General features: G+C 36.7%; 1 protein-coding gene across 4 annotated transcripts in view; it reads left to right on the forward strand.

The window, feature by feature from the left end:
- LOC123757443 (uncharacterized) overlaps nt 1-20,906 on the forward strand; it is a 33,153-nt gene that overhangs the window by 3,334 nt on the left and 8,913 nt on the right. The window contains exons 3-11 of one of the 4 annotated variants that reach the window (XM_069327240.1): nt 290-601; nt 995-1,185; nt 3,334-3,446; nt 6,559-6,672; nt 11,109-11,169; nt 14,295-14,407; nt 15,337-15,456; nt 17,095-17,203; nt 19,396-19,487. In XM_069327240.1, the coding sequence (XP_069183341.1) occupies nt 1,033-1,185; nt 3,334-3,446; nt 6,559-6,672; nt 11,109-11,169; nt 14,295-14,407; nt 15,337-15,456; nt 17,095-17,203; nt 19,396-19,485 (873 nt within the window). In that variant the 5' untranslated portion in view covers nt 290-601; nt 995-1,032 and the 3' untranslated portion in view covers nt 19,486-19,487. Of the gene's footprint in view, nt 1-289; nt 602-994; nt 1,186-3,333; nt 3,447-6,558; nt 6,673-11,108; nt 11,170-14,294; nt 14,408-15,336; nt 15,457-17,094; nt 17,204-19,395; nt 20,812-20,906 lie in introns of those variants that run through there. The other 3 variants (XM_069327238.1, XM_069327239.1, XM_045741050.2) reach the window with 3 other exon arrangements.

Consider the following 20,906-nt stretch of genomic DNA (forward strand, 5'->3'; position numbering starts at 1 on the left):
CATTACCTGACTTTACCTAATGGCTACCATCTCTAGTGGCCTCAACAGGGACAGGAAGGAAGTGGGTTCTCAAAGGTCCTCCCATTGGGATAAATTTCACCAGCCCATGCTCATTGGGCTTTCGGTTGTGAACTGACTGCACGACAGAGCACCCATTAAAGAAGTTTTAACCAGCAATCTGTACCCCTTAGATCTTAACCCTATAAACTCCTTTTGAAATTTCTCAAACAAATGATATTCTTTTGTCTGAAGGGAATCATCCATCTATTAAACTCAATTCTTTTTTCAGGCACTCACTTCACTGGCTTCCCCAAATTTTCCAGAAATATAAATCTAAGTGTCAGGAAATACAATGTAAGAAGAAGTGATGTATATAATGGTGCAGCAGGTAGTATACACGATAGAATAAAACAACTAGTCAGCAGAGAAAGTGGGGAGAACCCCAGCTGGATAATGGATATTTTGAAGGAACTACTGTCACAAAGAGGTGGCTTACTGACAGGCATTTTGAGTCTTATGAAAGTCAGATCTATGTTGCATGAACTGTGTATTGGGAAGGATTTTGATCCAGAATAACCCCAGAATCTGTTGATTGAGAGTGGTGAGGGGTTTGATTTTTTTTTTGTAAATCCATTGAATGATTAATGTATATTAGTCCTATAAATTATATTCTCATCAGATATGTTGTTATTATGACACTCTTCGGTAAATAATCGACCGTCCAAGTGGTTGACCACCATTCCTTTCCCCCGTCCCATCCCAAATCCTTATCCTGACCCCCTTCCAAGTGCTATATAGTCGTAATGACTTGGTGCTTTCCCCTGATAGCTCCCTCCCTCCCTCCCTCCACTAAAATTAAATTAAAAATTAGGTCAATAATTCACTGTATACTTATGTAATCTAACCCAACTATTAATGTACCAAACAGACATTTATGAATATAGCTATTGAATTGATTTGAATTTAATCTTACCTCAACTATTTTTTGTTCTAGTTTAAGCAAGGATCCAAGCTAATTAAAAAACTACAGCAATGGCAGATGGTGAGGTGACGAGTGTTATTTCTGATGCCAATGGCACATCTCCGAAAGAAGAAAAGAAAGAGAAGCGAGTTGCCTCACGAGGAGGAAGAGGTGGAGGTAGAGGAAGAGGAGCATTCAAAGGAAGAGGAGACGCTGATGATATGGTGAGTGCCATGCTGGGCGTACAGTTGGATATAAGTCGATTCATCCACAAGATTGTTCACTAATGGTTTTTAAAACCTTTTTAATTTTGCCCAAATTAACTAAATGTAACCCATCCAAGCCAAACACAGCCTAACCTAAGCTAATATATCCTAACCTGACAATATATATGTTGTCCAGGCATTGATGCAGTATCATTTGATGATAACTGGCTTGCTGGTACATGATAATTTCATCACATAGTAAGCAATGGCAAAGATCTAGTAAAGTTTTTCACGGGTCCTGGTTAACTCCTTTACATCCATAACCATTAACATTATTGGTATGCAAACTGGGCAGCAATGATGGAAATTGTCAAGAGATTAATTGCAATGGACAAAGTGATCAAGAAATGACAATTGGCTCATAATGATTGTTAATAGTCAGGATACATTCCTATAGGTGACAAAAGCTGCCATTTCTATTATAGTAATAGATTGCTATGTTGTTTGTCATACTCCTGCCTTGGTCTGTTGTCATTTAGTGGAGGATTTGTATGTCACTACTATAATTGGTTTTTAGAACTTTTTGCTTCCTCTGTTACATTCCTAGAACTTGGTGTTCAAAAGCAACATGGAAATATGTTCATCATTCTTATAAGTACTATAGTCTTTCTGGTGTCAGCCAAGATGTCTAGGTTTGACTGAACATATGAATAATAGAAATTGCAGAAGGCCTATTGGCTTGTACTATTCAGCTTATATATATATATTCACCCAGACTCATTCATTTTTGAAGACTAAATCACACACCAGAAGATGAGGAGACGACGACGCTTCGGTCCCTCCTAAACCATTCTTATGTCTAACTTGTGCTTGAAATGATCACGTGATCCCACGTCTACTATGTTGCCTTCCTTAAGGGGGCGTCTGGTTATTATAATGAAAGTTGTTCAATGTCAACCAATATTATTTTTCTAGTTGTATATGAAAAGTGCTTAAATTGTCCCAAGTTTCAGTACTGCAGCGTAAATAGAAAGGGAGTTTTTTTTTTTTTTTTTTTTTTTTTTTTTAACGTTTTTTACGCATTTTCAAGTCCACACTTCAGAACACACGTTTCAGATAAAATTATTCTGTGACACTTTTCTGACACATTAGCATATAATAAAGGATTTGGGGATTTAGAATTTCCAAAACATCTTTAGTTTTCCTAATACAAATGTTCAAAGTTCCCCAAAATTTTTTTGCAAATATGGCATGTTTATTGCTATTATAAAATCAATAAATGAACTTAGAGAAAAATGAAAGCCCCCCAATGTAGAGACATGCCCTCCACATATACTGTGTAAGTTTCATGTAAATTGAATAAAAAAAGAATGAGTTTTGTAAACGTTTGTGTCAATTGAAAAAAAAACAGAAATGAATAAAGTCTAAGGTTCTAAAATCTGTGGCTGGGTTTGACATCAACCAATTTTCTCCAAAATTGGCATCCTTACAGATAGGCTTACGTACAGTCAGGTGTGTAAGTTTGATGCAAATCGCCCCAAAAAAATTAAAAAAAAAAATATTTAAAAAAAAAAAAAAAAAAAAATCCTTTTTTTTTTTTTTTTTCCTTAAAATTTTTTTCCAATTAAACTAATAATAATATTTGTTTAATATATGCTATTGTGATAGCAAAGAGTTGTAGTTATGATTTCAGTTGACACTTTTGATTGATAATCGATTTTGACCATTTTTGCATAATTTTCACAACTACTTCAATATTTTTTTTTCTCCCTTCCTATTTATGCTACAATGCTGAAACGTGGACCAGATGAAATACTTTTCATATAGAACTTGTCAAAAAAGTTTGATTGAAATCGAATGAGTTTTCATTTTTGCATTTTTGGACTCAGATGCCAACCAGACGCCCCCTTAAATGGTTCAGCTAATCAGTAGACCTGTGTTGTGGTGTGCACAACAAAAATTACTTCACAAAACAAATTTAACAAAATTGCACATGGCAATTCTAGCAGGCAGTAATGACAAATAGACTGGAACTGTTTAATTATTAAGGGTTAAGGGTAAACTTTTAAGTTCCAATAAGAAACAAAGAAAGGAAGATAGGTAAATTTGTTTGTTTATATATAATTTGACCTGTTGTAAAATTATTTCTTGTTTGGTGCAATACAGAGAGAAAAGGATCCGTGTGGTGTGTTCCTGTTCTTCCCCAGTGTGATCACGGCTGACATAGCATCAGAGCTGCTGAGGGTGGGCAAAATTGCTACGGAGATAAGATTAGGAAAGTAAGTTTTATTGGTAGTGTGTTGAACGTTGCCCAGATTATTGGTATCCTTCATGACATTGGTTAATGTCAAGGAAATAGTTTTTTGGTTATTTTTTTTGCATTGGTTTAATTTCCTTTAAAAGTAGCAACACTCTTTAGGCTGTGGTTTATTAGACTACTGATAATAACTAAATAATCTGACCCATTCAGTTTATAACATGTAACTAATATTCAATTAATATTATGCAAAATAATTAGGTTGTTTGGTTATTATCTCAAATTTAATGCATGCCATAAAAATAAACGTGATTTCAGAAAGCCTATTGGTTCATGTAAGGGAGGGAGGGAATTATCGGGGGAAAGCGCAAAGCCATTACGACTATATAGCACTTGGAAGGATCAGGATAAGGATTTGGGATGGGACGGGGGAAAGGAATGGTGCCCAACCACTTGGACAGTCGGGGATTGAACGCTGACCTGCACGAAGCGAGACCGTCGCTCTACCGTCCAGCCCAAGTGGTTGGGCAAGGTGCTAGTTGTATCCAGTCACACCCACATTTGTCTTGACCTTTGCTTGAAGTAATCCAGCAACCCTACAGCTGTTATTAAACTGCAACCTGTTCCATAATTTGTTGTCTTAACCTTTGCTTGAACCAATCCAGAACCCCACATTTGTTGAGTTAAATTGGAATCTGTTCCATAAATCAACAACACTTTCTAGACTGGACCCAAAACTAGTTTGGGGGCAAGATGTTGAGTTAACCTGGGTGAATGTGCCATAACCAATGTTATCATGTTATCAGTTTTGTTGCTGAAAAAACAGCTAACGCCAAACTCGTCCCGCGAGCACACATCACTATGGATCCGTTGCAGCAACACCGCTCATGCAAACGAGAGGAAGAGGAGGCAACTGGCCGCCTGTGGTATTCTCAACATTTATCTTAAGTTCAATCGCTGAATCAACCTGTGAAGAGATTCTCAAAGTAATTATATATTTTGAGTTGTAGAGGTTTATTTTGTTTCCATGGACAACTTATCAATCATTAGTAATGATGTTGATGGATTGAACAGATGTTTACTAATAAATATTTATTCAAGACTTAAATGTATGAAAAGTGATTATGATTAATACAGGTGACTTAAGACATTTACTCTTGAATGTTGTCGGGCTTGCCGACTCGTGGATTGCTTGGGTGTTTAGAGGGGATTTTAGAGTGGTTGTACTCTAGAGTGTACGTTCAGTATCTCTGATATTGTTCACCTTATTTCTTTTTGTTCTCATAGTGGTATTTATGACTTTGAGTATCCTGCAACACAAACGGTGCTAAATAGTCTTCTCAGCTTGGTGTCTTCTCCTGATAGCTACTTTAGACTGTAAATAACAAAACAGAGCATTGTTCTTGAGGAATGGACATACTGTAGTTTCATATAGATTCATCAACAAATTAAAATAGTTGAAATCTATCAAATAAAATTTAGTTTTATTTAACACTTTCGCTCACCCCGCGCGCCACCCCTCGACAGGGCGATATGGGCCCCAGCGTGTCACGGAAGCGCGCGTTAATTCCGAAAAGTCTATACTCTCTTCAACTTTGTCACCTCAATTCTCCTTCTACGAGATTAAATTTGGTATCATTGTGTTCGCAATAAAATTCTCTACAGCACTAAATGCATATAAACTCCAAAAGCCCGGCTAATTACCCACAGCAAACAGAGAAAGTGCGAACGAGTTACCCGGGAGCGCGCAAACGGGATAAAATGTTTTCACTATTTTCACTCTGGTCACCTCAATTTTTGTCCTAGGTCTTTCATTTTGGTCTCAATGGGTTCGTAATAAAATTCTCTAGAGGAACATTAGCATATAAAAAAAAAAACCTGGTCACGCTCCAACCGCCGACGAATTGAAGACGGGCCACGCGTTAGCCGTGAGTGAGTGCTCAGAGGCCTTCCTGCTACACTCCCAATTCCCACCCTTTTCAAGCCTTTCTTTCGCAATTTTCTTCCTGGAAGGGCTTTGTTCATGATTACTATCCATCGTGGAGTAAGCGTAGATAGTTTCTAAAGCCGCAGTAAGAAATATAGCCACGGGAAATAGCCGAAATGTTCACACGTTTGAGATGCGAGGGGAGGCGACATTGGTCACAACAGTGGAGCAAAGACAATGGGCCCACGGCGTGTGCCAAGCCGCCTGAGGGCCACGAGGCTCAACAAAGAAAATGGGAAGATATCGGCGCACATTTTAAAACCAGTCCCAAAAAAATCGGATAAAAACCTGATTTTTGGCGAATTTTTAAAGTGGATGACGCAATGCTGCGTCATCCCCGGCATTACCGCCAGTAAACGGATGACGCAATGCTGCGTCATCCCCGAGCGAAAGTGTTAATTGGTTTGGGAGCCACATAAATATTCTAGCAAAAATATTAGTTTAATAGACAATTTATGAACAGTGTCAGCATAGGATACCGTAAAACACATATATTGGAGAATATAGCTAGTTAAAGACTTTTGTGAGAAATTAAGTATAGTTATTAATTAATAAGCTATTAATTAAGTGTCCAGGAGGCCTGGTCGACGACCGGGCCGTGGGGACGCTTAGCCCTGGAAGCACCTCAAGGTAGTGTTTAGTTGCATTTAGAGTTGTGCTTATGGCAAATTTAGGCAACAGGGCAACTGACAACTAACTGGATAATAGTGCAGTAAGTATTGAAGAGGAGAGGTAGGAGAATGTGTAGGAAATGTACCCACAAGACGTGTAGGTTTTAAACTACTGTACTCGTTACTGGTTAGGTGTATCTGTTGAGTACAGCTCTACCTGTACTCTTACATCTGGCAGGCTCGTTATTTCATCCCTGGTTGTCTAAATGTTGGGCACCATTCCTGCACTCCGTCCTCATACCCCTTCCAAGTGCTATACGGTCATAATTGCTTAGCGGTTTTTCTCTTGATAATTATCGTTGATTATGGTCATTTAAAAAAAAAATCATAATTTTGGTGTTGGAGGCTGAATTTTCAGTTCCCACAGTCTTCTTCAAATAAATACAGTGCAGTAGTATAGTATTTTGCAAAAAATTTGTTAAACTAAAAATATATATAGGTACAGGCATAACAGAAATAATAATGTTATTTTGCAGGATGTGTTATATGAATTTTGCAACTGAAGATGAAGCTACTAAGAAAAAGAAGGAACTATCAGACATGGATTTCGATGGTGTCAAGCCACACGTTGATTCAGCCTTCAAACAGCGGTATGTAGACTGGGACCGCATGTTGCTATTTATAACAGTTAATTTGTGTGTGTGTTAACCTTAAATATTTCAGTAATCAGATGTTATCAGTTGCGGTAGTTGTAGAGTTGCCCTGAAATGCTGGTGTTTGTGATTCATGATTCCCAGTATGAAAAATGGGCCTGAGTAACGTTAAATTGATGTGACACTACTGATGCTTTTGGCCTCTACCACTACCACCTCACTTATCTTGTTCCTGTGTATAAAGATTATTACCTCTTTTTCTTCTATCTTGTAAGTTTGGTATATTTAATGTCTAACCTCTCTTAGTAGCTCTTGTTTTTTCAGGACATTTAGTTGCATGTCTTTGCACCTTTGCCGTCCATGTATTAAAAGCGATTCTAAAATAGTAAAGCGTAGCATAAGCTCCTTGCACAATGTTTTTATGTGGGCCTTAGGTGACTGTTTTCTATCTAGAACCACTCCCATATATCTTTATCAGAATTCTTTAAAGCTTTTTCACAAAATTTGTATATTGTGTGACCTATTTTCTTTCATTCCACATGCATAATGTGGCATTTGTTAACATTAAATTCTATTTACAATGTGTTGTTCCATATACTGTATTTATTTTGTCCAGGTCTTCTAGTAAGTCATGACAATCATTTAATGTTTCTTATCTTCTCTAGTAGCTTAGCATCATCAGCAAAAATGTTCATATAATTCTATATTCCTTCTGATAGATTATTTATATAGACAATGAACGTTTCAGTTGCTGGAACTGAGCCCTCTGATAGTCCTCTAGTAACATTTCTCTAGTCTGATACATTGCCTCCATTTTTCTGTCCAAAATTTTTTCATCAATGTCAGAAGTCTCCCTGTCACTCCTCCAATATGTTCTCTATCCAGAACAACCTCTTATGTGAGACTGTGACAAAAGCCTATTTTAGGTTCAGATTTATCCTCTGTGACTATATCATAGAAACTAAGTAGATTTGTTATTCAGGATCTTCCTGTTTGAAAACCATCCTGTCTGATATTATATAATTTCTCTTCAGGTGTTTTTCCCATTTGGTATTAATTATTTTGTCTAATGTTTTCACTGTAATGTTTTGATTATTATGCTTGTCAACAATACAGATCTATAATTAAGAGGGTGTTCCCTGCTACCATTTTTGCAGATTGGAACTGTCTTAGCCTTTTTTCCATATATCTTCCAAGACTCCTGTACACTAAGATGACTGAAAAATTAATTAAGGTGGAGTATTGTGCTCAGATGTGCATTCTCAGATCCCAAGGTGAAACTCGGGATTCAGTTTCAATGTTCTCAACTTAATTTTTTATTCTTTGAGTATATCTAATAATTTGTATAAAAGCTTTGTCAATTTGATGATAATCATAGAAATGTTCAGTCTCAGTAATTAAAGATACAGTACTGTATATATAAACAGAACTGAATGCTTTTAAATTTTTAGAGTGAAAACCGTCAATTGATGAGAAATGTCACGTCAGGGTTAGCAGCAGGGAACAAAATTGGACTGAGTGCCAGTTTTCTAATAATGTGGTTCAAGTAACATTAAACCATGGTACATTATATCAATTTTGTAAGACATATAATAAAATTATATTAATAATGTAAGAAGAAAGGAAGGCAAGCAGTGAACGGGTGTGCACAAGGGAAACACAAGAGTAGTGTGATGTGCTGCACATGAGACTGTGCATGTGCACATTGTATAGCTCATGTGCTGCAACTTCTTGCTCAACACCAACCCAGTCCCTGTACACACTACATATTATGCATGTGTAATCCACACCACACTCAGAGGTTTTCTTATTAAAAACAAATTTGTGCTTCCCGAACTCGCTTAGATTGTGGGATCAAGGTATCTGAAATATGGGGGGTATAAGATTAGATAGAATGGTATATACTGTAACCCCGCGATTATCCGGGATTCGAACATCCGAAAAACGCCCTTATACGGCCAAAATCGTGAATGGATAAAGTTATCACAATATCCGGCCAAAATAGCCACAGGGACCGGATTAAAGCAGGTTTTCTGCAGAAATTACACTATCTGGTCAGTCCCCCAGATAATCGTGCCTTTGTCCGTATATGAAAACATGAGGCAGGCCATACGGTATTAATCCCGTCTGCCCGAGACTCGAGGCGCATGGTGTAGGTGGGGTGGGTGGGTGGTGTTGGGAGGGTGGGAGGGGTGCGTCAGGAGGGACTACCTGGGTACAGGAATTACCATTAATTTTAGAACAATTAATCATAGCCAAAAACAAATAAAATAACTACTAGTAATTATGTAATAACAAATAAATAAGTTTCCTAAAAGCATTGTGCACAGGCTGAAGTTTCCTTAAAAAATATTGTGAATTTTTTTCCTCCTGGCGGCCTACATAACGCGTTATGGCTTCCCCAAGTGGACCTGTCCAACACTGGTCAACCCATGTGCGTCCGTCCCTCGTGTTATACACAGTGCTGCGCCATTAGTGAAATATTTTTTTAAATAACTTTTTTATTTTTATAGTAACTTTGAACATTTTTGGCCAAGACTATGTCTGGTAGCAGCATCAATCGTTCTGGAGGTGTTAAGAGGAAGAAAGTTGTCCTAACAATTAAAGACAAGTCACAGTTATACGCCTCAACCAGTGCGGCCTCACAGTGTTGCGCCATTAGTGAAATATTTTTTTAAATAACTTTCTTAATTTTCATAGTAATTTTGAACATTTTTGGCCAAGAATATGTCTGGTAGCAGCATCAATCGTTCTGGAAGTGTTAAGAGGAAGAAGATTGTCCTAGCAATTAAAGACAAGTTACGTGTTGTTCAAACAGTGAGGCGTCACAGGCAGCCAAGCGCCTTCAACAAGTGAGGCGCCACAGGCAAGCCAAGCTCCTTCAACAAGTGAGGCATTATAGGCAAGCCAAGCGCTTTCAACAAGTGAGGCGCCACAGGCAAGCCAAGCGCTTTCAACAAGTGAGGCGCCACAGGCAAGCCAAGCGCTTTCAACAAGTGAGGCGCCACAGGCAAGCCAAGCTCCTTCAACAAGTGAGGCATTATAGGCAAGCCAAGCGCTTTCAACAAGTGAGGCGCCACAGGCAAGCCAAGCGCTTTCAACAAGTGAGGCGCCACAGGCAAGCCAAGCGCTTTCAACAAGTGAGGCGCAAGCAAGCGCCTTTAACAAGTGAGGCGTCACAGGCAAGCCAAGCGCCTTCAACAAGTGAGGGCATGCAAGCGCTTCAACAAGTGAGGTGCAAGCAAGCACCTTCAACAAGTGAGGCCTCACAGGCAACCCAAATGCCCTCAACCAGTGAGGCTTCAGCAGCTGGCAGTCAAAACTAACTTAGCTTAATGAACTGTACAGTAATTTTAAGTGTTAATTTTAGTGTTGTGTTAGTATAGGTTACGTAAATTGTTAAGAATTTTTAACTTCAAGATGTGTGGCATCAATCAAGAAGACGAACACCAACAAGGTAAGTTGAGGTTTCTAGTTGAATATTTAATAATTGTATGTGGCAAGGCAATTCAAATTATGTTGTTTGTAGTATAAAAATAGTTGGAAATGGTCACTTTTCGACTCGTAGGTGAAAAAGTACCATTATCCGAAAAATGTGATAATCCGGCTGGGGGTCCTTCCCATATAGTCCGGATGATCGAGTGGAGACAGTACAAGATAGAGAATGAGGATAAATTGAATTTTACATAAACAGTTTAAAAATAAGGATGGATTAAACAGTACTGAAGATGGAAAATATCATTAAGAATAGCGATGGGTTGAATTGTGGATATGTGAAATGAGAAAGAATAATTGCAGATAGAATTACATTGAAAATTTGGAGAATAAGGCAGGGTAGGACTGTATGAGAGAGATCTTAGTACGTTCAGTGATGTGTGCTGTTATGGTTACCCATTTCTAAAAGTAGGAAGATGTTATGCTTATCTACAGTGGGTTCCCATAGGTCAACAACTGACCTTTTCCAGGATGCAGTCAATATCAGTTACCCAACTCTCTGGTACCTATTTGCTGCTAGGTGAACAAGCATCAGATGTAAGGTCCCCCAGGACAATGACTGACCACCTCTGAATACTATACACAACGGTTTAGTAATTCCTGAGTACCAATTTACTGCTAGAGTGGGCAGAGGCATCAGGTGTAAGAAAATGTGGCCAAATGTTTTATCCTGCATGGGAACTGAACCAAGAATCAATCTCTTGAGTAAACTGCGTTTATTGTTTTTCAATAACTGTTTTCATTGAGTAAACAATGGAAAAGATTTGCATGGCAATAGGAAATTGTTTACATTTTTCGTGTGTATCCAAATATTGGCCGTGTCTAGAAGTTATGATTATGCTGCCTTAAATTAAATATTTTTCTGATTTTAAAAATATGAAAATTTTTAATTTTTAAATGTGAAGTATGAATAATATCTGAGATTATCTGTTTTTCAGGGATTCTAATAAGCAGAATGCCAGTGAAGAGACAGAGGCAGCACCTTCAAAGAATAAGGAAGTAAGTCTTTAGTATTAACAAAACACTTGTCATTGTAGGTATAATGAAATCACATTGTATCTATAAGAGAATGTTATGAAAATAGGTGGATTTGAACTTGCATCTCTAGACTCTCCCCAAACACCCATTACTCACTTTTTTCATAATGGGGGTTAAAAGCATCTCGACCAGATGGATTGTGGGTAGCAGGTGGTGCTTTTCAAATACCAAGTAAGTCTAGTAAAACTTCTGGTACTTTAGGCACAATTTGGTACAGTGGGTAGTGTGTGTTTTTGGGAAGTCCATACACACAAATTCAAGCCCACCCATTGATGGTGACATAAGGTGGGGAACATCACTTCTCACACCTGAGTGTGGGCAGGTGTCTCACAAAATTGGATTGTTGGTATGAGGTGGTGCCTTTTTAGCCTCAAGTAAATCTAGTAGAACTTATTTTTGTGATGCTTTATTTCATCATAGGATAGTTAGTACATTGGATAGTTAGTGTGTGTGTGTGTGTGTGTGTGTGTGTGTGTGTGTGTGTGTAATTACCTAAGTGTACAGTATATACAGGATGAGAGCTATGCTTGTGGTGTCTTGTCTTCCCAGCACTCTTTGTTATATAACGCTTTGAAACTACTGATGCTTTTTGCCTCCACCACGTTCTCACTTAACAAATCCATAAGGGCCATGATGAGGGTTCGAATCTACGTTTGGGATAATCCCAGACGCGCCTTAATCGATTGCGCCACGACATGGTTAAAAGACTTGCAACTGGGAGGACTACTACTCTCTCACGGATTCCCCTCAGCCTCTCCGAGAGACAAACTGGGGTTTTACTGTGTATACTCGCTTAACTTGTTCCAAACGTCTACTAATCTGTTTGCAAAAGAAAACGTTCCAATATTTTTTTTGGCATATTTGTTTCATTAACTTGAATCTATGACCTCTTGTTCTTGAGATTGGCAATTTCAGGAATTCCTCTTTTTTATTTTGTAAGCTGTGATCATATCATCTCTATTTCTTCTATCTTCTAGGTTTGATACTGTATTTAACGCCACTAGTCTCTCCTCGTAACTCTTGGTTTTCAGGTTCGGAAGCCATTTTGTAGGATGCCTTTGCATCTTTCGCAATTTATTGATGTATTGTTTGAGATATAGGCACCATACAACTGTTGCATATTCCAATTTTGGTCTCACGAAAGTCATGAACAGTTTTTTTAAGTGTCACCATCCATGTAGTTAAAAGCAAGTCTGAGGTTGAAAGCGCACCATGTGCTCCTCAAACAATGTTCGTTATGTGTTCCCCTGGTGACAGTCTACTATCCAGAATCACCCCTAGATCTCTTTCTTTGTCAGATTTCTTTAATTCCTCTCTATATAATTTGTGGGCTGTGTGTGCTCTATTTTCTGCTATTCCACATTTCATAACATGGCACTTATTCACATTGAATTCTATTTGCCACATGTTTCTCCAAGCACTTACTGTATCTAGGTCAATGTGAAGGTCATGACAATCATCTACATCTCTTTTCTTCCCTAGTAGCTTAGCATCATCAGCAAACATATAAAAAAAACTTATTCGTATAATTCTGTATTTCTTCTGGTAGATCATTTATGTAAACGATGAACATTACTGGTGCAAGAACTGAACCCTGTGGTACTCCACTAGTAACACTTCTCCAGTCAGATACATTGTCTCTGATACTGCTCTCATCTTTCTATCAGAACATTTTTCATCCATGTCGGCAAGGTTTCCCTGTCACCCATCCATCATGTTTGTATCCAAAACAACCTCTTGTGTGGGACTCTGTCAAAAGCTTTTTTTAGGTCCAAATATACACAGTCAACCCAACCATTTCCTTCCTGTAGAATCTCTGAGGCTCTTATCATAAAAACTAAGTAGATTTGTTACACAGGATCTTCCTGTTTGAAAACCTGTCTATATGTTATTATGTCTTTACTCTCTAGGTGTTTTACTTACTTGGTTTGGACTATTTTTTCTAGTGTTGTGTGCTTGGTGACGCCTTTGATAATTACTTACTTTTAGTGTTGTGATCAACACGCTTGTTAATGATACGGGTCTATAATTTAGAGGGTCTTCCCTGCTAGCATTTTTGTGGATTGGATCATGTTTGCCTTTTTACAACATCTGCTAAGCTTCCTATGGACAAAGCTGTCTCGAATATCAGTTGAAGGGGAATGCTTTGCACAGCTGCACATTCTCTCGGCACCCAAGGTGAAACTCCAACTGATCCATCAGCTTTATTTCTTCATAGCCCCTTGAGTAAATTTTCCAACAATGAACGATTAAATGGTAAATATTGAAAATAAATTGACAAAGATATTCCTGTGGGGCATCAGTACCATATTTCTACAAAAAAATGCAGTCTCTAGGCCAATACAGCTAAACCACAGCAGGTAGACACTTTTTACTTGGATTTTCATGCTTCTTGAATACTAATTAACAATATCGAAAGAAAAAAATTCAGAACTTTTTTTTTTACCGCACCACAGGGTTGTTAACATTTAACAGGCGAGTAGTGCAGGGGTTAAGAAAACAAAATATTAAACTTGTTCAGTGTTTTTGTTTACATTTTCTGTGATAAACTCATATTATTAGGAGTAACTTATTACTATTGATATCTAAGGCTTCACTTTGCTCCTGTGGGCAAAACGTGCTCGATTAACGTTGTTTCATTGGTAAATTCATGTCATTTGTTAAAATTTATCCCAAGGTGTGGGGGAGTACAGTGCTGTACTTACTTCCATGGGGAACTTATTTTCACCATTGTTTATGCTTTGCAGAGTACTGTATTTCTCCATTGTTTACTCTTTAATAATTACAGCATTTCCCCAGTGTTTACTCTTGATAATTACTGTATTTCATCTTTGTTTACTCCTTTAAATTATTGTGTTTTTCATGTTTGTTTACTTTTGACAGTCTTTGGTTTTTAATCATAATTTAGATACATGTACAATGTGTGTGTGTGATAGCATTAAAGGTAATTGTAGCGTATTGTTATGTTTTCAAGTTTGTATTATGGTACCATACTTGGCTCTTTCATTTGTTTAAAGTAAATTATATTTTAACGAGTGTACTTATTTTTCAGTTATTCTTTTAACCAATACTTAAAACCATTTCAGAGAGAGAAAGATCCATGTGGTATATTCATCTTCTTCAAAAATATCATCACCACGAGCCCTGCTGCAAAGTTGTTGGTTGTTGGTAAAAGTGCTACGCAAATTAGATTTGGCAGGTAAGGAGGATTTTTTTTTTTTTTTTTTTATACAGATTTGGGGGATGTATTTGAGTGTGACTAGTGGCTGTATATTTTTGACCAGTTGTATAGTGGAATAGATATGAAATGAGGGATGTATTTGAGTGACTTGTGGCTGTATATATCAGACCTATTGTATTATTTGCCTGAAAGTTTCTCCAAATATCACATAGAGAGTTACAGATCATAATTTAGTTCATCTTTACTTTTGACAAATGATGTTCACACTTTAAAACTGAAGATGTATGCATGTAATTACTGTAATTGCCTAAGTAGTTAGAGGATGAGAGCTATATAATTGAGACCCCAGACAGCCCAGGTGAAAGGAATGAGAGCTATGCTTGTGGTGCCCCATCTTCCCAGTACTCATGTGATGCTTGGAAACTACTGACAATATTGTATACATGTATAAAATGTGTGTGTGTATTTTTGTCACATTTCTTTTATTGCTTGGCAGTAATTAAAACGAGTGGGTATTACATTGATAACTCGTCAACTGGAGAAATTGCTGTCCTGGAGAACATATCAAGGTCTTTAACTGCTCTAATTCACTCTATAAATCTATAATTTATATAAACTTTTATCACTAAAAATCTATCATTTTTAAGGGCCCAAAACTTTTCAACACACTCCCTCTACAAATAGAGGCATAACTAGCCAATGTCTCACAGTGTTCAAGAGAAAACTTGATTAACATCTCCAGAGGATACCTGATTAACCAGACTGTGATTGGTACGTGAGGCTGCAAGCAGCTGCGTCCAACAATCTGGTTGACGAGACCAACCAGGGGGCCTGGTCAAAGGCCAGGCCAGGGAAACACAGACTCCCTGGAACCAACAACGTGTAAGTGTTTTAATTTAAGATTAAAACTTGTTTAAATTATTATTGATTACTTAATTTTTCTTCAGGATGTGTCATATGAATTTTGCAACAGAAGATGAAGCTGAAGAAATAAAAAAACAGTTGATGGAAATGGAGTTTGATGGACTAAAGCCACATGTTGACTCTGCCTATAAGCATCGAAGCAGGTAGTGTACATATTTTGGTTAAGTTTTCCTTGGATGACCAGTCTAGACATTTTTGTTTTTTGTTGGACTGGGATTTGTTGATAATATTTGTTATCTATCCTTCTGCTTATACCTGAGATAAAAATTTACATAAATGATTTTTTATGGTCAACCTACAATTATTAGTGAGCTTTAATTGTAATTTTTTCTAATCCCTCCATATATATCTCTTAAGTATTTCTTAAAGTGCTATAACCCTTAAATTTGGGGCACGTGAAGTTTTCCAAAGGCATACACGGACTGTTGCATACATAATATGTTTCACTAACAGACAGCAGTCAAGTTTTGAAGTGGTGGTATTCCTGCCTTCATCAGATGGCTTTGAAACTGTGTACTCTCACTTGAGCACACTAATTTGTGCTGAGCTTTTTCTAAGACGTTTGCTTACAAGTACCTATAATGGTGTTTTAATAGGAATACTGTACACCAAATACAGTATATGTAGGTGTATATATTTTGTACACCTACGTACTAAATAGTTGCATTAAGTTGTGGCTGGACTAAATGTTTGTAGTAAGAGGATTAGGCAAATTGAGAAAGGGTGATGGCTTGTGAAGTACTGAAAATAGATGCATAAAACTAAAATATATAATGAAAGAATTATAATTTAGAATGTTAAATGGAGTGGGATAATTTTACAGTAGACTGGAATGTTTTGAATTGTAGGGGAAACAGTATTTTATACACAATGAAATCACAAAAATATATATACATATAAGTAATTACCTAAGTATAGTTACAGGATGAGAGCTACACTTGTGATGTCCCATCTTCCCAGCACTCTTATCTTATAATATTTTGAAACTATTGACAGTTTTGGCCTCCACCATCTTTTCATTTAACATGTTCCAACTGTCTACAACTCATTTGCAAAAGAAAACTTTTTAATATTTTTGGGCACCTTTGTTACCTTAGTGTGAATCTGTGACTCTTGTTCTTGAGGTTGTCAGTTTCAGGAATTCCTCTTTGTTAATTTAGTCGAGTCCTGTTATTATTTTGTAAGTGGTGATCATATCTCATCTTTTTCTTCTATCTTCTAACTGGGCATATTTAAGGCCTCTAACCTCTCTTCATAACTCTTGCTGTTCAATTCTGGTGTGTGTATAAATACTGTATATTGTACCTAATAGGCCAGGTTTCCTAATAAGCCGAATTTGCCTTAAATATTATGTTTTTTAAAGTTTTTCTTATGGAACTATAAAGCTTTCCATTACAATATATATGATTTGAATCTGTTTACTTTGAATCAAAACTAATATAGAAATTTGATCAAATGTAACCTAACCCAACTTAACATAAGTTATTCATGTTGCAAATATAATATATTAATATGGCTAGGAAAGATTTGAAAATATTGAAAATTGTTTTGACTGTTAGGCAAATTGGGCCTTGCTGACTTGGCCAAGTAGGCAGTTCTGTTTTATATATATTTATACAATTTATTTTTTTATTTACAAGAAAATATTAATGCCATTCATGGTTCAGTTGGTACTGCATGTGCCTCAGGAGTGTAGGGAAGCCAGTAGGATCCAGTTGTACAATGTCAATCTTTTGTGTTTTTTTTAACTAATATGCTTTTTTAATGTTTTATTTGATCAGGGATAACAACAAACAGGAGAAACGTGTTGTGGATGAGGAGACCGATGGAACTCATGGTGTTAAACGTACCGTGGACGAGGAAACTGATGAACCTTCCACAGTGAAAAAGGTCTGTAATATATTGGTGTTGTAGATGGATTAGTTTTACACAATTCCAATTCTGTAGAAATGAACTTGCAACTAAGAAAACACATTTGTATTTTTATTATTTAAAAATTGAAATGCTTAATTGGTAGATTCAAACTACTATAATAGTTAATAATTTACAGTAGTCAATGAGCTAGATGCCTTCAAACATGATTAATACATTCTCAGACTGATAATGAAAATGTCTACATACTATGCTGTTATTCCCTGGAAACACAAACCGAAATACTCTCTTTTCCACTTGTTACAACTTGTAATAAAGTTGTTACATCTTGGCTTAACGTGTTTATGACGTATTAGAACGTTGTCACAACTTGCTATATTGGTTGTTATAACTGGTTAGGAGGTGTTAAAACTTGTTCGAACGTTGTACCAACGTCGTAGTTTTGGTGTGTGTTTGGCGGGATTGTGACACACTTATATAATGTACCATAATTTCTATATAAATTTTCCCAATATAAATGTACAAGCATTTGTGAGTACAGCTTTTGATACAGACACAAGTCTGCACAATTATGAGACCTTGGTCAATCTGCCAACATATACAGTTTTAGCTTTCTTATTTTGGACATTTTTTCTTAATACTGGGTCTATTTTCTATTTACTACTGGCTCTTGTGTTATTGTCTCGCAACAAGACGATCATAACCCCGAGTATGCACCTGTTTACATATGTATTCGTTTAGAGTGGTTGATGGATGATAGTACTGTATTTAGAAGGGAAGGCAATACTGTAAGTGTTAAAACCATTGTAAGCCTCAAAATGTCATATGACAGCAATTCTAGAGAAGAATAGTCTCAATACACACAGACACACACATTACCTAGTATGGTAGGCAAAATGCTTGAAACAATAGTTGAAGCCAATTGGGTTGAACACCTGAAGAGTAATGACATAATAACGGACAAACAGTAGAGTTTTTGAACAGGAAGATCCAGTGTAACAACTCTTACTAAGTTTTTATGATAGATCCACAGAGATAATACAGGAAAGAAGTGGTTGGGTTGACTGTATCTCTCTGGACCTAAAAAAAAGGCTTTTGACAATCCCCACACAAGAGGCTGTTATGGAAACTGGAACATGCTGGAGGGGTGATAAGAAGATTTCTGACTTGGATGAAAAATTTTCTAACTGGCAGAAAGTTAGAAAGTGGAATACAGATGAGGGCAGTAATCAGAGACAATGTATCTGACTGGAGGAGTGTTACTAGTGGAGTACCACAGGGATCCAGTTCTTGCACCAGTAATGTTCATCGTCTACATAAACGATTTTCCAGAAGGAATACAATATTATCAAGGAATACAATGGTCACAAGCTGAACAGCAGTGCTGTGAGCTCATGCTACATGCATCAGGCTTGGTGGCTCACTCAGTACCGAGGCCCTCACACAAGGGAATTTGGCCCACGATTTAAAAAAAAAATGGTGTCTGTTTATAAGAGCCCTGATGAAGGAGAGATGAACCCCATATATCCGCGGGCCATTTAAATCTTGCGTAGTACTCCAATAGATCATATGATGGGATGCGCATTTTAGAGCAAGTCACTCAACCCATCATATGATGTGTTGCGCAACTTAAGGGTTAAAATACAGTAATGTAGTTGAGCTTGGAAACATTTTGACATTAACTTGACCTGAACATTTATAAAAACAAAAAATATGTCCTTAACAATTGCACTATGAAGTTCTTGCCAAAAACAGGTGTGCAGTGCAGGGGTCAAGACAATAAGACTTAAATGTTGAAAGACTTAGTACAATGGGTTCAATTTCCCTTGATATATCTGTAAAATAGAAATGGGGTTAAGGGGATCAATTAAAGATATTTTAACATGGATACAGATGACTAAGGGAAGCTGTTGATTAGGAAAGGAAATGTTATTGAAAATATGAAAGGAAAATAGCCCAACCCACACGTGAAAGCGACACAATGTCTGTCCTTCCTGGATACAATAAGCGTCCCAGACTGACTGAAACGTTATCACATTTAATTTCATGCATGTTTTGGGTATTTCAGACATGTTATTGCTACTTATTCTCTGCAGAAAATGATTGTGTTTGATTTAGTCTTGTAAGTGATAAAACATTCACAAATGGAATAAGTTGAATGAATAATGTACGATGACACTTGTAACATTTTTGTGTTTTTTTGTTTACAGACAAAGGCAGATGAAAGGAGTGATAACGAAGATGTAAAGGAAGACATAGAAGACAATGAAGAAACTAACAATGTTGCTGTTAGTGAATAAGAGTAGGTTGCTGAACTATAAGAATGACTAATTTCATAAATTTACAAACTTTTTTTTATTATAGATAATGTATTCTAACAAATTTTGTACTCAGTCATTTTGTGCCTAATAGTCATTCTGGGTTGATAAGGAACTTAGAATTTGTTTGAATATATAGGCATAAAGGAGTCAATGTTGGCAAACAATTTTATTTTTCCACTCCATATCGTCTTAAGTTGAGTAGTGAAAGTGCGAGTATGTTATAGTACCCATAATTAGGCAGTTGCGTTTAGACAGAAGTATGCCCTTGTCTGCCGAAGCTAAAGTGTAATGTTTCTGCGACAGTACAAGGTAATGTTAAATTTTCACATACAAGTTAAAAAACAAACCTACCAAGTGGATATTGCAAGATATGTTGGCTGCATGCTTATCAGCTGTTTTAATCTTGATCTCAATTTTAGTGACTTGATACAAAAGCCTCTTTTTTTCTATTTTTTTTATTATTACTTGGTGTAATTCATGTCATAGTTTGGCAAATAATATCAGACTCGTGTCACAGTTTGGCAAACAGTATCTAACTTTTGTCATAATTTGATAAGTAATGTCAAATGCGTGTCATAGTTTGATAAATAATATCAAATTTGGGTCATAGTTTGGTAAACAATATCAAACTTATGGCCTTTCCATGCATCCTTTCATAGCTTATTTTGTTATTGTTATGGATGTAAAGAGTACCCAGATCTGAACAAAGAATCCCAAGCATCAGACACCAATGATATTGGCACAATGCATTGTATGTTGACTGATTAAACTTGGAAATTGTTAGCTATACAATAACAGTGTTTACCCTCAGAAACTAGACCTTGGTGGTTAGATGCATTATTTATAAAAAAAATGCCCTCTAGGGCATTGTTTTCAAGTAAAAATCCCTCTTAGATATAAGACTACTTGGCTGGATCACACAGGAAATACATTCAGAAATGCAGTATTTCAAATTGCCACACACCAGAAAGCTAGTGTATGTTTATTCTTGTAACCAACCGATGTATTAATACTGTACTTAGCTGTTAAATCGATATCTTGAATTATTATGATTTTAAATGTCACATTTCACAGAGAACACAAAAACTGCTTTATAACTTTATTTCTCTATTATGACTACATGATTTGTTTTGACGTCAAATAATTTGTTGCATCGCCTGCCGTGGTCACGCGTGACTCGGGATACGTCTCTCTGCACATGCACAATAAAGGAGTGTGTTTAGTAGACCAAATTACTCATTTATGACTTTACAGTTACTTACATTTTAACTACCATTCATTAAAAAATAAACAAAAGTATTTAAATGCTTTTCCTATGAAATTTTCATTATTCCTCTATTGTTATATTTCAGGTCATATATTTCACTTGCTATTGGTCAGTCAAGTCATTAAATCTGTAG

The sequence above is a fragment of the Procambarus clarkii genome, chromosome 19 (assembly GCF_040958095.1).
Source record: "Procambarus clarkii isolate CNS0578487 chromosome 19, FALCON_Pclarkii_2.0, whole genome shotgun sequence".
Classification (NCBI taxonomy): Eukaryota; Metazoa; Arthropoda; class Malacostraca; order Decapoda; family Cambaridae; genus Procambarus; species Procambarus clarkii.